Source organism: Alosa sapidissima, chromosome 21 (genome assembly GCF_018492685.1).
Source record: "Alosa sapidissima isolate fAloSap1 chromosome 21, fAloSap1.pri, whole genome shotgun sequence".
Taxonomy (NCBI): Eukaryota; Metazoa; Chordata; class Actinopteri; order Clupeiformes; family Clupeidae; genus Alosa; species Alosa sapidissima.
The window spans coordinates 15,855,577-15,871,945 of record NC_055977.1 but is presented as its reverse complement, the minus strand read 5'-3'; the positions used below and the strand labels follow the sequence as shown (position 1 = coordinate 15,871,945).

Sequence of the window (16,369 nt, the reverse complement as noted above, 5' to 3'; positions counted from 1 at the left end):
CCAAACACCTGCTATTTTGTGGAGTGTTGGAGTATTGTGTGTAGATTGATAAGAAGTTGTTTTTGGATTAGCCTATGTTTTGGATGATGAAACTTAAATTTGATTACAAAATAATTGATTGTAAATCAAGGTCTGGCCTATGTTACAGCCTACCGTTTAGATGGCCTACCGTATGGTACTAAAACGCAAGCTGTGACAATTTTAGAAGGCGTCCTACCCTTTCGTCTAAAAAGGTGGAAGTGCTCCCTCTATTGGGTAGCCTACGTCTTAGCTTTGCGAGAGCAGGTCTTAGGAGAAGGGTTTTAGTCGCTCAGTTGATCCATCCAGTGAGTGTTCATATAGTTAATAATAGACCTATGCATTTTTGTATAGGCCTATGTATAATCTGCTCAGTATTTATGGCATAGCTCCATGATATGCAATTATGATTTGTGTGTGTAGGCGATCTTTCAATAAAGCGATGCTAAATGTAGTCGGCTTGCAATTGCATGAGGTGTCTGAACATAATGCCTAGGCCTTTTCTAATGACCCAAAAAGAAAGCCGCCTGTTTGTAGTTGCTGTGTACCCTACTTACTTTTATAAAGTAGTGTGATACTCATGTAAATCTACTACCAAAAGCAATCAATAATCGTGGCGGCAGGTGTGGATTGCAGATAGGCCTACGCAACAATGACGCTATTTTAGAATTCCAGAAGGGTTTTCGGAGATCTTGCATAGCGAGAAATAAAACAATAGCCTACTACGAGTTGTTTCATGATGAGTGGTCGATTTGGAAGAATGCGGAGCCCATCCAGCTGTAGATGGGGACGTGAGGCAAGTCGTCACGCAGTGACATATGTATGTATCCTGCTCTGTGTATATTTTTGACAGGTCTATATAAAACTCTTCCACTGTATTTTTCCAATAAAAGGGCGAAACAACTGGGCCTAGTTGCGCGAAACGCGAGAGAGGTCGCTCCAGAATCAGACGCCGTCTGGTAAGTTGAGAGATAACCCAATTCTAACACTCAATTAAAGGTAGCTTTACTCCAAAGTTCGAAATATTTAGGACTTTAAACGAATCAAGCGAAATGCAAATGAAGGATCTCAATGCCATGCCATTGCGCCTAGACGATCCATGTGACAGAAAACTCCAGACTGAACAAATTCAAGATCTTTGGCAGCGACGCCCGGAGACGAGCCAATGAGGATGTTATGCAGGAGATGGCCGTGCAGATCGTTCATCTGGCTGACTTGAACTTACAAGATCGTAATCAACCCTCACCTGAGAGGACAAGGAGAAATTCAGTGGCATAGACTGGTCACAGAAAAATAAGTTTGGATCAGACTTCATTTAACGTAAATATAACATCAATACAAGATACTGACAAACACAAAAAAAATGTGTTCTTTCTTTTACATCGTTTATTGTGATGCTTTGAAATTTAGCAAAACCTACTTATCTGCTGTATAAATCAACATAAAAACACACAAAACAAAAATCCACATTTTATTCATATGAAAATACTTCAAAGCACAAAAACATCATACACATTATACAACTCTAAAAATGTACACTAACAGATACATATATACAGAGAGCAGCACAATCAAGTTCACTATAAAATGGTGACTCAAAAAAGCCATTCAAGTTCATCCTCTCATCATTTTGTCCTTATTATTTCTTGTGTGGCAAAGCGGATGATTTCATTGAAATCAAACTGAATGTACTTCCTCCAGTACCGACGGTCCCTGCCATAAATCTGGGCAGGATAGCATGGGCTCCCTAAGACATATAAAATAGAAAAGCAATTAGATTAGATACCATCAAAATGGAGACGCTCAGTCTCCAGCAACATGGCACATGGCACTCAAGGATGGAACCACAGAGAATAGACATACATCAACATTTCCATTTTCCCCTCCTCCCGAAGCTTACCAATTCCATGGAATATCCTTGCCACTGCCCTTCCAGAGAACTTCTCGTCGCTGCGATTGGCCAGGAAACCTCGGATGTCGGCACGAATCTGGCCCTCCCAATCTTTCATCTGATGAAGGACAGATAAATGAAATGGACAAAAATAAATTAAAACACATAAATTAAAGAAGACAACAAATAATGTTCACAATGTTTTCTCTGGCACCCTGTCATTTTAACATTTCATTACTAGTTTAGCGGTTAAATAGTAATATAGTTTAATAGTTTCAAGGCTCCTTGGCAAAATGACAAGCTTAAGCTACATTTATGTCTCTGTACTCACACACACACACACACACACACACACACACACGCACAGCGTACCTTGAATTTGTTAAGCGAGTTGTCCTCTTCGTCCTCATCCTGCTGGAACTCTTTGCTCAGGTCCAGATCTCTCCTCTTGTCGAAGTACTCACTCAGCAGCTCTTTGAGTTTCAGGCTCCTCTCCTCGTCCAGCTCATCCATGCAGAAGCTGCAGTTCCGGTATGCAACACTAGAAGGACAAATGTAAGGTGTTACATAAAAAAAAAAGATTAAAAATTAAATGTTTTTTACTCAGCATTTTAGAGGTAAGAGAAGTTCCCCAGAAAACAGATCTCAATTATGTAATTGTTGTGACAGCCTTCTAGAGAGAATAACTCCAAAGTAATAATACATTAACCATACTAGCACATTAACATATAGCTATTATAGGAACCTGTAGTACTACCATCAGTATACAATCACAGTATTACTACTACCAGTGTAATAGTATAGCATCACTCCCCATTTAGAGCCTTCAAGCATTGGCGAGCTGACCTGCGAAAGGCTTTGAAACAGGCTTTGAGTTGGTAGAGTTGTGTCCTCTCCTGGGCCACCACACGCCCGTGCAGGAACGCACACACCTGGTCCATCTCGTCCGGGCTTAGGTCACCGTAGGAACGGAAGTAGAAGGACAGGCTGCTGAACTCGACATGGATGCCAGTCCTCCCTGTGCCACCAAACGACCCTGAGGCAGAAAGTGACCCGTTTAAAAGCTAATACTATGTAGAAATAACTAATAAAACTCATATTGTATGAACATGTAATGAAACTAATATTGTATCAACAACTACTGCTCACACTCAATGATAGAAAATTAGTAACTTTTTTTCTTTCACTTAAACATGAATAGATATGCTTTCTCCATCTCATGTGGACATACACACAGTAATACATGGTCTGGCTGACTGACTGACTGATTGACTGACCAGAGCCCCACTGGAGCTGCCGCAGTCCTTTCTTGACCAGGTACAACTGCCAGCCCATGGTGTCGGCCAGCTCCACCACGTCGAAGTCCAGCGAGCTGCAGCTCTCCACGCGCTCCCCTGCCATCCTCATCCGCGCCAGGGCCACGGCGATGGGGGGACAGCTAGCAGCAACACAGCACGGGGCAGAGAGTTACACAGGGGGGAGACAAACAAACAACACCAGCTCACAGGAACACACACACACACACACACACAATGTTGCTAATGCTGTGATGATCTACCAATTAATTCAACGGAAAAAAAAAATAAAAGTTTTAGTAAACAATTGAGTGATAACAGTAAGACAGAAGAGGTCACTGACTGTACATCAACATTCCTGACACACAAGATAATCAAACAGAAATAAACATCACATACTGTACACACACATACACACATAACCACACAAATGAGCACTGCAGTTCTGTACATTTTGGTGAGTTTGCGCAGCTGTTGGGAGCCTCCATAGCACTGCAGGTTACAGTGGGAGAGGGTCGGGTGGAGCAGCTCCACCCAGCGCTGGGGGTGCAGCTCCAGGTAGCACAGCAGCGTCTCCAGACCTGGGAATACAAATAGGGTCGACCTCGGGCTTACAACTTTAAAACAGAGAGATGCAAGAAAGGCTAAAGCAGAAGGAGGAAACTTTGTCTGCCTAGAATCAGGTCATTTGGGCACCGGGTGTATGTACCTCCAACCTTAAAGGGGAAATCCGAGTTTTCACAAAGATCTCCGTTTCTTGAGGTCACAGAGTACTGTCAGTACGAAACAAAATGAAAACAATCGGTTTTACCTAGCTCGAGTTGCTACAACCAGCAGCTAATGCAGCCAGACAGCTACAACGCTACACTCTGTGGGCATATCCGTGAGCCCCCATGTACATGCCCACAGAGAGTAGGCTGTAGCTGCCTGCCTCTCGAGAAACGGAGATCTTTGTGAAAACTCGCCGGACTTCCCCTTTAATGTATGTTAATATTTGGCTCTAGGATTCTGGTTAGTTTCAGCATTGGACCAATCGAGCAGAGGCGATAAATGATCTTTGAAAATATTTAGATGTGAAAGTCATCAAAGCACTGTGACCCCTTGCAGTGACTGCAAAATCACCTTCTTCTGTGATGTCCAGGGCCTCTACCGTGTCCTGCATTGGGATAGCCCTCTCGTGGGTGTGACAGACTCTCTCTGTGACGGTCAGTTCCTTCTCTCCCTCAGTTGTCTCCTCCTTGCTCTCCTCTTCAGGCATCTCTGCCATGTCCTTGTGGTCAGTGTGAGAGATGGTCTGGGGTTGGGCTGTTGCTGCTGTGCTTGGCGGGAGACTCTGCTCCTCTCTGCCGGTGGTCTGGTCAGGCGTCTCCTCCATGGGCATATCTTCAGGTGCCTCTGTCTCTTTCTGCTGCCCTTGCCCATCTTGGGTTTCTTCACAAGCGTCCATCATCTCAAGCATCTCGTCATCGTCCACTTCCATGGCCTTCCGGAAGAAAACACAGATTTAGCTATTTGTTTGAAAGGATGTGCCTTCCCAGTCTTCGTTTGAGGTTCTAACCCTAAATGATTTAAGATTCCAAGCTAACTACCCAAATGTAATGAGGTTGCACACATGGTCTTTATAGAACTGGACTCATCTCTAGTTCACCTGTTTATTTTTGGCCAAGTCAAAAACAAACATGTCAATATTTCGAAATGTTGGCATGTTCGTTTTTGTGTGCAACCTCATTACCTTTGGGTGGTTAGTTTGAAACCACAGATTTAATTGGAGTGACAAAGGATTAATTGTGAGTTCTTAATTGTTCTTATTCACTTAATTGTCACCACAAGGCACAAGGAGGATAGGTAAGATAAGGTGAATTCTGATGAACATGAAAATGAAATGAACAGGGAATAAAAAGTGAACACAGATCAATAAGGGGCAGGGAGACCTTAGCCATTTCCTGATGCTTCTGATGAATCTGTCTGCACTTGCAAGGTGGGAACACCTTCTGTACGAGCTTCTTCACAGTGATGTAGTCCACAGTGTCTGAGTAGATGTGCCTTCGCAGCTCATGCAGGTCCCCACCCTAAATAGGGAGTAGAGGTCAACAATCTAGTGTCAGAGCGGTCAGTTAAGATATTGAAGCAAAGGACTAACACATCAAATATATGACATTTTCTTGGTTTCACACTGTTGAAGGAGCATTTGGTATTTTAACAATACACTGCTAAAAATGCTAAAAACATAGCACTATGAAACGTGCGATTCTCAGTGCAGACTTCAATTATAAATTCTTCAGCTGAGGTCTGACCTCGGGGTCTAGGAAGAGGTGACAGTGGGCAGGCTCGCTGTCTCGTCCGGCGCGCCCAATCTCCTGCACGTAGCTCTCGAAGCTCTTGGGCATGTTGTAGTGGATGATGCCGCGTACGTCGGACTTGTCCAGGCCCATGCCGAAGGCCACGGTGGCCACCACAACCCGCAGCTCGCCGCACATGAAGTTGTTCTGGACGCGGCGTCTCTCCGAAGCGGACATTCCTGCGTGGTAGGACTCAGCGATCCACTTCAGCGGCTTGCGGATCTTCTTCCTGGCTGTAGAGGCACAGCGAGAGCAAAGGGACACAAAGATGAAGCATGAAAGTTAATTTCCTCGCATTCTACTCTTGGTTATCAGTACACTGACCCATTACAGCAATAATTGTAAATATATGGATATTATATATCCATACATCCATAAATCCATACATTTGCAGAGGATGAGCTCAAATTTCTAAATTCCTTTAAAAGTAACATTAGTTCACATTACTGTTATATATGTCATATAATTTCGTTGTCACTGTTCGATAAAATGATTTAGATCATTCGTGTATTATCTGGAGTCCCTGTAAATTGAACCTATCTTTCTTATCCTACTTATTACACTTATTGATTAACAATAACTAATATAAACACTTCTTGATTAACAATAAATAATACGATCCATATCATGTGGCGGACCAACATGTACCCAAAGCTTTCTTCTTCCTGCCCACAGGATTGTCCTCCATCTCTTTACGGGGGACGGCGGGCTCCTTGACGGTCACCCCCTGCAGGCAGGTGCGCAGAAGTGCCGAGATGCGCGTGGTCTCCTCCCGCCTGGTGCAGTAGACGATGATGGACTCCAGCGCCCCAAAACGCTCACCCTTCAGCAGAGTCACCAGGGCCTGGGGGGAGGGGAAGAGAATGCCACAGCCGTGAGCCATGCAGGCAGGTGATGATCAGACTTGGGAGGTAAACCAGCATATCCATTTATAGAAATACCCCTAAAATATATCCAAATGTTATGGCCAGTTGTAAGGCATTGTTGATTTCATACTGTGCAAAATCTTATCCAGTGCTTTGATGCTCCATCTATAATGGTTCAGTGCAGTTGTATTCTCCCCCAGAGACACGGGTTCAAGGCTGGGTGGAGTGATTAGTATAGTATAGTATAGTATAGTATAGTATAGTATATATACTCTTTTGATCCCGTGAGGGAAATTTGGTCTCTGCATTTATCCCAATCCGTGAATTAGTGAAACACACACGGCACACAGTGTACACACAGTGAGGTGAAGCACACACTAATCCCGGCGCAGTGAGCTGCCTGCATCAACAGCGGCGCTCGGAGAGCAGTGAGGGGTTAGGCGCCTTGCTCAAGGGCACTTCAGCCGTGCCTACTGGTCGGGGTTCGAACCGGTGTCGTGTCGAGTTAGGCTCCTTTGTCGAGATGAGCTACCGTAGCGTAAATCGATAGCACGGACATATCGAGTTGCGCTGCCTATCGAGCTGCGCTACTGTACGAAGTTACATACGCTAGTGCCTACGTAGCCTAGTCTACTGCTTTGCCTTCCTGCTTTTCTCCAATGACCGTTGTGTTTGGAATTATTCGGGCTTTTCTAATTTAAGTTGTCTTACAAAGGCAGCACAGACACCTACGTTTCATGTTTGTTTTTATAAATTAAGGCGAGACACGGCAGGTGAAAAAAAAACAATTTACACATTTAGGTGTTTTTTACAGAAGCGCCCTGACTGCTATCACACAATGCTGCTTGATGAGTGTTTGTTTTTGTGCATAGGCCTACTGTGTGTGTAGGCTACGTGTGTGTGGTCTCTTCCCAGCTGACTGAGGAGCAGCGAAGAGGGATGTGTGTTTATCGGAGGCCGATGTTCTGTGCAGGAGTAGCCTGCTCACACAGCCTGATAGTCCTGCTTCATCTTCTTATCAACACAATAAATAAAACTTTCGCTAACTTGACGCAAGAGGGGAAAAGGGCTTTTATAAATATGCTAATCTTCATGCTACGTTACATGCACCTTAGTGACCCGTGATCCGAAACATAATTTCCAATACCGTTGTAGTCTAAAGTTCTATCACTTGCAGTTGCTAGGGAAACACATCTAAAGCATTTAAGTTGCTAGGGAAACACATCTGAGCATTTGAGGTAGCTCAAAATTACAGTCATTCTGTCAACAAGCGATTGTGACGCTTTTTTCCCCAACTGCGCTTGCGTGGTAGCATAACTCGACGGGTAGCCCAGTTCGACACGACACCGGCAACCCTCCGGTTACAGGTCCGAAGTGCTAACCAGTAGGCCACGGCTGCCCCGTCTGAGCCCCACGGCTGAGTGAATTATTCACTCCATTCGCTACACCACACTACACTACCTTGATGATTAAATATATGACCAATGCAAACATTTCAAATTACTGTAAATATTCTCTCTCAATGAATAAAAATCTCATAAGACTATAAAAGCACTATGGGAGGCACCTGATCCTTATCTCGGTCCATGGAGACAGACAGCTGCAGGTTGTGTGGCACGGCAGCGGAGCGCACGGCGATGCCATCCTGGTCTGTGATGTCCAGATGCTGTGCGATGTCCAGGGCCGTGGAGAGAGTGGCCGTGGCCGTCAGACCCAGCAGACAGCGAACCCCCAGACGGTCCCTCAGCACCTACAGACCACAAAGATCAAAGAGAGTTGGCAGGGAATGATTTATCATAATACCATAATACCAATACCAATAATAAAAACAACAACATTTATAATAATAATAATAATAATAATAATAATAATAATATCTTAATAATTAAATATAAATATAAAAATAATAATTCATGTATTAAATATAGAGGCCTATTGACTAAGTGTGCATCTATTATGTTCGATTCATATTTACAAATGTTACAACATGTACACAGTTACACTATAGAGAGAGTATGGAGGTAGTGATTGTAAATAGGAAAGCTTTGATTGGTTAAAATGTCTTTATCACCATTATTGAACACCTCTATCTGCCTTTAAATGAGGTGAAACTGTTCGGACAGGGTTATAGTAAAATAGTCTTTTGGCACTGCTTTACAGACACTGACCTCAGTCCAGTGTTATTCTTTTTACCTTGCACAGTCGGAGGTAGCAGGGCCTGAAGTTGTGGGACCACTCGGACACGCAGTGGGCCTCGTCGATGCAGGCAAACGCCACTGGGGGGAGCTGGTCAGCTGGGGGCAGGCAGCCTGCGCCTGAGTGGCCCCCACCCACCAGCGCCTCGGGGGAGAGCAGCAGCACATGCACCTGGCCTGCCTTCACCTGTGGGGTAGTTTACGTCTTGGTTTAGATATCACGGTTCACTGCACTGTTTTTGCTTGATCTAATATAAGTCAATGGAAGCTTTTTAGGGTAGGACAGTACAGCTTGCACATCATGATATGTACTTGTATTTCGTCCAGGTCAGTCAGCTGTAAGCTTTCTAATATAACTAATATAACTACATTAATAATATAACAAATAATTGTATATGATAAAATGCAGACAACTAATGGTTAGTTAATTCTGACCTCCTTTTTTTTTACTATTATCAGTAAAGAAGGAAAGTTTACCTACCTTTTCTATGGCAGTTTCCCTCTGTTTCCTTGACATGTTAGAGTGAATGGCAGCAGCCTTGAGACTGGGAGGCAACCCTGACAGCTTGAAGAAGACAAGAAAAAAAAATAATATTTTAAACATATGTTAAAAATGAATAAATATATGTCCCTGCAGCATCCTCAAGCACAGCAGCACTGGGTTTCTGAGAAAGCATGATCCCTACCTTAGCCTCAGAATTCATCTTAATCAAACCACCAACCCCACCTTCTTGGAATACTTTTCAACAAAATCTATTCCGACTTTCCTATGCCCCCCCCCCCCCCCCCCCCCCCCCACACACACACACACAGACATGTGGTTTAATTATTATTATATATTTTTTACCTATTTTAATCATTTTATTAATATCTAATTTGTTTTATTTGTGACTATCATCATTGAAAATGAGGGCTTTCTAGCCTAGAAATCTAGACGCGCCCCTAGCGGCAGCAAATTACATTTGCTGCTAGGGCTAGTCTAGCAACTCTCCGTTGGCTTGGATTTATGGCAGAGTTGCAACGGTTTGGCTTGAATTCCCTGCTACTTGAAAACAAATATCCTATTGCGTGCAGAGGGAATTTGAAAGACAACTGATTATCCCGCCCCTCGGACTGAGCACTGCGAACGGTGAGTCCTACATTTTAATGTGGCTCTGGCTCGCCAGGCTAAGGGCTTGCCATCCTCAGTGAGTTTCTACAAAATGACATAAAGGTTGAATCCATACCTGATCATCCATGAGGGAGACCAGAGGAGAGACCACAAGTGTGATGCAGTTGGACCTCTGGGCATAGAGATACGCTGGGAGCTGGTAGCACAGGGATTTGCCCATCCCAGTTGACAACACCACAAGTGTAGACAAGCCTGAAGTATTAGCACAGGTGAATCATCACAGTAATTTCCTGTGTATTAGCCGCATTGTGTATAAGCCGCAGGACAGTTAAATGCCAGTTAAAACAAAACCATATTAATACCATATTAACTGCCCCAGAGCATTAACCTCATAGCTAAAGAAATTCAGCAAAATTAATGTATAAGCTGCAGCTAATAGTTGGGGAATTACAGTATGATTGATGCATGACTCCACAGTCCACTCACTATGAACAGCTCTCCGCACTATTAAAGGAAAAGAGTAGCGATCAGAAAGTAACCTGAGAGAGTTAATATATTTACCAGATAGGATTCGCATTATGGCCACCTCCTGTCCGGGCCTGAAGGATTTGTATCCAAAGTCCCTGAGGGCCTCCAAGACTTCCTCTGGAGCAGCTGTGAAGAGGTGGATATATACATCCTCAATATACACACTCATGCCACGGAGATGCAAACAAAATCTACATTTGTGGGTGTGTGTGTGGGTTGGCCTGTTTATTGATTGGTCGGTTTGAATGAATTGATTCTAAGGTAATGAAATCATTTGAGCAATACCGCATTAGGTCATCCAATCTGAATTCATTTTGCTGCACAGTATTTAATGAGAAAACAGAAAACACAAAATAAATGTGTGTAAATGTGTGTCTGCATAGCTGTATCATGCTGGCACCACTGATCTATGATTGTGATTTGGATGAGGATGTGTCTAATAAACATGTGGAATACCTCTGACTTTGCCATCCTCATTGAGGCCATAGAGGGGCTCCATTGGAGGCGGTGGGGGAGGCCGCTCATAGTCCGGTCTGATCACATTCAGCAGGACCTCTTCCTGCTTGTCCTCCTGGTCATCTGCCTCATCTCCCACATTCGGTGGTGGGGGTGCTACCACTATATGCGAGGACCCAAAATAACGTAAAGATGTGGCCTTCAACAGACTTGAGCAGACAGATTTCATTACTCAAACACTTGAGCCCTTTGGTCATTCATTTGCCCTTCCTTGGTGTGAGAATATCAATAGTTGATGAGCGTAAGATTTTATTTTCAAGATCTTGTTTATTCAACATTTGTGGAGTTACAATGTGCATTTCAAATGGCTGGGCTGAAGAAATATGCACTGTCTCTGCACCACGTAGTTCATAAAAGTTGCATTCCAAACCACAGTATTCCTCCAAGACATTATGAGCTATGCCTAGTACGGACACGCATTAACTTGAAATCCTATACAGATTTGTATTTGCATGTTGCGACATCGGCGCGAAAAGTTATTTCGATCAGGGCCTTCTGTGCAATATCAATGGCCATACAGAGTGTGTGCGGTGATGGAGAGGGGGAGGGATAGCATGAGCACTTTGACCTTCTGGCACGAGGGGCGAGCTCATGACATCATGGCCAGACAGTCGGGGAGCTGGTAAGCTCATCTAGTCCCCCGACCACAGGCCTAATGCGGTCTTGGCTTTGGCCCGCTTCTGCGGAATCACTTCTGCACTGGACATCGTCCGCGTGTGGGGCGAGATTTCCAAAAACGCTGTGAAAATGAGCCCGGTAGAGCGTGCCCTCGGGAATTGGGCAGCTGTATGCGGCGGTAGGAGCAGGACCAGGAGCAGCAAGCGAGCGACAGCCGGCGGCCGCTGCTCCTCCTCCCTCAACCCCCTTACTGCCCCAGCACCCTCCCCGACTCGTACTTCAATTCATGCGAGACGCCACTTGCGGTTGAGCGAGACCTTAAGTATCCAGAGAGGGCTAAAGAGCTGGTCGGACTTATGTGGTTTGATCTTGCGCTGATCAGGTCCTCGCGCGTCATTTGCAGACTTTCTTTCTCTTTCTTTCTTTCTTTTTTTTCTTCTTTCCTTTCCTTTTGTGGAATGAAGGGCTTTGACGTTTCCAGTCGGCTTGGCTATGCTACGGCACAAGTCACCATTGAAATCCATTATTTTCAAGTCAGACATATAAACTTTCCGGCGATAAACCCCTGCCAATGGATCAACGGCTCGGGCTGCCAAGGGAAGAAGTACCCTATGCGACAGCAGAAAACCAGGAGGGTCAGCACGTCAAGAAAGGCCTCAGGCCTGATGGGGATTGTATTATCCGAGCAAAATGGTGACAGAAAATGATTGGGTGTGCGTGTGTGTGGGGAAAAGGGTCAAGACCTTGCTCAACCGCAGTAGAACACTCCGACCAGAAGACGACGTGCAGAACACTCTTTCTCGCAACAGCATGTGACGAGAGGTCACGGTCACTGACTCACCTATGGGCTCCGAACGCAGAGTTCCAGTCGCCCGGGCAACCTCCTCCAGGGTGGGCAGCTCGAATGGCTCCTCTTCCTCGGGAGTCGCACCGTCAGCGGCGCCACTGTCCACCGCAGGAGCCGGAGCTGGGGGGGGATTCACAGAGGCGAGAACGGGGTCAAGGGCATTAACAGCAAAGAAGCAGGCATTCCTCATGTCTTGCTGTACAACATGGCAATACACTTATGGGAGCGCAGAGCATAATTCACTAGTTAGGGGAGGCATTGGAATTGATTCTCCGGCCAAGAACGGACAGAATTGTCTGGTTGGTTAAAAACACTGGCGACTATCATGCATGTAAGCGAATTGATGTCTAGCTGTGAGAGAGCATACATTTAATGGGTGAATAGACTTGCTGAGCATTAAATCCAAGACTTAGGCCTCAAGACCAAGATGCTTTTTGCAAGCTCAGCATGGGTCATGTGATTGATGTGAAAGCCGTATGGTATCTGGAAACATTGGGGTTGTCAAAAACCAGGACTACTTCACTAGGTGGCATAAGAGACGGATTTCCTGCGGTCATATGGTAATGCCTGTCCTTACCTCTACCCATGCAGTTCATAGCCCAGTGGCCTGTGCCTCCACACTTAAAGCACGTATCTCCTTGGCGATTGAAACCGCTAAAGCCTCCCCGGCCTCGGCCTCGACCTCCACCTCGAAATCCGGGCCCTCCAAAGCGCTCACCCTTCAGCTGGAATTTCTGCATGTACATCTGAAATGACACCACTCACATAAGCAACCACCACTCTCTCCATCTCGCCTTTGACTCTTGTCATACATCATAGACACCAAAATACACAGAGGTGTCACTCTTGAAACAGGTGTGAAACAACTACTTACTATATATATATATATATATATAAATTATTTTTTTTTAATTCACTGTTTATATATATATATATATATATATATATATATATATATATATATATATATATATATATATATATATATATATATATATATATACACACACACATACATTCTAAATGTTTTTGTTCACCTGTTTACGAAGTCCAGCCCCCCTTAAGGCATATCCTTTGACATGAGACTTTTTCTTCAAGTTGATTTTCACAAAGTTGGCGTCTGTATTTTTGGTGCCTCTGGTAGTGTGGAGAAAGAACACAAGAAATACAGTTTATAAATAGGAAAAGTGGCCTTACTGTGTTTCATAGGAATGGGGGAGGTCATCACTCAGAATGAATAAGGGGTACTAAATAAAATTACTAAGTGCTGGATATGTCTGAGGGCCTAACAGGCATGGCAAATTGAGCCATCCGTGACTGAAACTCATCACACTCCCACAGCATTTTTCACCTGGCTGTCACTGAGGAGCCGTTCCAAGATCTGTGATCACACGGATCACACGGAGCGTCAGTTACTGAGTGAGACGAAACACTCGAGCGGTCAACCCCCCAAAAAAAGAAACACACCTTGGCCTCATGGTGTTCTTCACCCTGGAGGAGGAGGAGGCGGCCCGTGCGTCCTCCTCGTCCACCTCCCCCAGCAGGTTCTCCTGGGGGGGCTTCGCGGGCTTCTGCTTTAGCGCTTTCTTCTTCTCCTCCTCCTCCTCCTGCTCCTCGGGGTCGCTGCCGTCTCCTCCGTTTCCTCTGGCCTTCTGTTTCCGCCCACGTGGAGCCCTGGCTTTTTTGGGGCTGTCTGAAGCGCTTGTCGTCTCTCCCTTTTTGGTCGTCCTCCTCCTCTTCTTGGCTGTGCCCCTCTTTTCATCTCCTTCGTCTCCTGGTTTCTGTTCCCCGTCTCCTTTTCCCTCCTCCTCCTCTCCTCCGTCGTCGTCCCTCGGCCTCTTTCGGCCCTTTCTTTGCGGCCCCTTCTTCGACCTCAGTTCCTTACCTTGCTCCTTCGCCTGCTCAGTCTCTTCCTCCTCCTCGTCTTCCTCCTGTCTTTTCCTGGCTCGCGCACGGGGCTTCTTGGCGGTGCCGGTGCCACTGGCCCGCTCCGCTCTGACCCGCTCCGCTCCTTCTGCTCCTCCGAGACCAGGTCTGGTTTCTCCATCCCCATCTCCTTCTCCTCCTCCTCCATCATTGGGCCCTAATGAGGAGCCGTGGCCCTCGGCCCAGAGACAGGCAGCTCCGACCGGAGACGTTACGCCACCCATCTGTGGCCTGTCGTCTGGAGGCCGCGGACGGGCTGGGGCGTTCCTGGCCGCTCCATCTCCCGCGGGAGCTGGTTTATTCGGGCTGGCACAGGCCGGCGTCAACTCGGCCGCGGCGGCTGCACGAGGCGATGGAGCGTGGCCACTGCTCGACTCGCCAGAATTCTCCTCCTCCTTCTTCTCCACGTTGCCTGCGACCGGCCGCTCCCTGTCATCCATTTCGTCAAACACCTGACAGCGCTGCAGCCAGCCGTGGTCCACAGACAACAGACGCTTGCTCACCGACTGGCGCAGCTGCTGGGCTCTCTGTGCCAGGCTGGCGGAGGCACCAGGCGTAGTAGGGCACCGTGCTTTGGACGGGGTGAAGGCTGGTGGAGACATGAAAGGCTCATATGGCTCCTCGTTCAAGCCTGTGCTGGCCGTTTGCACAGGCGTGGCACTGGGGTCTGGGCACGTGTTGGCTGGTTTGGGAAGAGGCAGTTCAACATTAGCAGTTAATGCTGGGGGACACGATTCCTCCTGGCTATCCTTCCACGTTTTCAGTGGTGTTCTCCGGGGAGTGAGGGACTTTTTCAGGGTCACTGGTCTGTCCTGGAAAATTTCAGATTGACAGCAGTATATGAATCCTAGTCCCCCATGTATTTTTAGAATTGCATACTACTACACGATATCCTTGATTCATTTAATTTGAAATGGCCTTTATGTTAATATTTTTAAATAAAAATAATATACTCAATAATAATTCTACATATAAAATTGACATCCTGAATATATTGATATGGTGCAGTGCCAAACTATATGCTCAAATAAGAGTTTCTGGAAGGAACTGACCATTATTTATATTACTTAAAAACAGAATGTTGAAAGCAATGTATTTTACCTTGGTCAAAGACCCGAGATTTAATTTCAGCTTCATGCCAAAGTACTGAGCAGAGGCCTGCAAAGATTCCTTCTCTTTTGGGGTGAGCTTCGGAGGAGCAACAGGCATGTTCTTGCGGCTCAGGTGGGATCCCCAGCAGTCTGGCTCCTGCACAGAAACATGAAAAATCCCAAACTCCTTCACATCAATATTAAGAAAACTTGATATCTTAAAATAATACATAACAGATACCACAAGGTCCTGTGGTGGGAGCACAAGACGGATATTGTGGAACTCACCTTGGCTGTGATGTTGGTCTCTGGGGTTTGTGTTGGTACTTCATGTTTACTAGTATTGTTCTCTTTAGCTTCTTTCAAGGTACGATATTCTTTGTAGAGCTCTAGTGGGCAAATGACATAAGGTAAGCTAAATGACATGCTTGTGGACCAATCATGATCTATATAAACAACACAAGTTAGATTTGTCTTTAAGTTTTCTGATAAACAAAATAACCATACCCATAATAAGACAACTTACTTTTAGTCTCCTCAGGGGCTTTGTCAATGTCATCCTAAAAAAAAAGATTCAAGACAATCTCAAAGGAAACAAAGACCGCACACGTTAATGCTAGAGTTAATGATTGTGCATAGCCAAGAACAGTAACGTTACAAGGTAACAGCAAGCGACAAACATGAGGCTAGCTGGCTGGTTGGCTAAACTGTATTATTACACAGGCCTGCCTTCCTTACCTTGTTGGGTTTTCGCTTTTGTTCCTGTAAAAATGCGCGCTCCCAGTCTTTAAGAAGAATTTTGACATCATTGTATCTGTCTGACATTTTTAAACCGAACCTAAGATATCGGAATAACTAGAAAATCCTAAATGAACTTTGCTACCAGAGTCAATGGTGTTTTGTTGCGATGTGGTTGCTTGAATGCTGCATATTAGACCACTGTCCTCCTTCGGAACTTTTCACCCAGATTTGATAGATTCCCGATAGCAGGTATTCATTTTAGATCAACAATCATAAAATGCTAAAGTCTTCTTTTAGCTTGTGGTGGCTGTCATTTCGTGAGGCGTAAAAAAGAATCTCTTACAACTTTAGCGCGCAGGAAGTGTCATTACACAACTAACCAATCGT

The 16,369-nt window shown here is 45.3% G+C and overlaps 1 protein-coding gene across 2 annotated transcripts; it reads right to left on the bottom strand.

Annotated features, from left to right (window-relative positions):
- Positions 1 to 1,476: 1,476 nt before the first annotated feature.
- On the bottom strand, positions 1,477 to 16,349 carry recql4 (RecQ helicase-like 4). Of its 2 annotated transcripts, none has more exons than XM_042076922.1 (24): positions 15,980 to 16,349; positions 15,768 to 15,801; positions 15,530 to 15,630; positions 15,252 to 15,398; positions 13,692 to 14,962; positions 13,262 to 13,361; positions 12,802 to 12,970; positions 12,219 to 12,344; positions 10,700 to 10,861; positions 10,277 to 10,369; positions 9,831 to 9,967; positions 9,086 to 9,169; positions 8,603 to 8,791; positions 7,977 to 8,159; positions 6,192 to 6,387; positions 5,499 to 5,776; positions 5,136 to 5,273; positions 4,327 to 4,687; positions 3,656 to 3,785; positions 3,187 to 3,347; positions 2,756 to 2,945; positions 2,282 to 2,450; positions 1,919 to 2,027; positions 1,477 to 1,765 (listed from the first exon to the last, which is right to left on the bottom strand). In XM_042076922.1, exons 1-24 carry the CDS (start codon positions 16,064 to 16,066, stop codon positions 1,644 to 1,646), a joined length of 4,737 nt encoding a protein of 1,578 aa, XP_041932856.1. In that variant the 5' UTR covers positions 16,067 to 16,349; the 3' UTR covers positions 1,477 to 1,643. The 2 variants fall into 2 exon arrangements, with proteins under 2 accessions (XP_041932856.1, XP_041932857.1); XM_042076923.1 differs by having other exon boundaries at positions 15,768 to 15,825; positions 15,980 to 16,009.
- Positions 16,350 to 16,369: the final 20 nt, after the last annotated feature.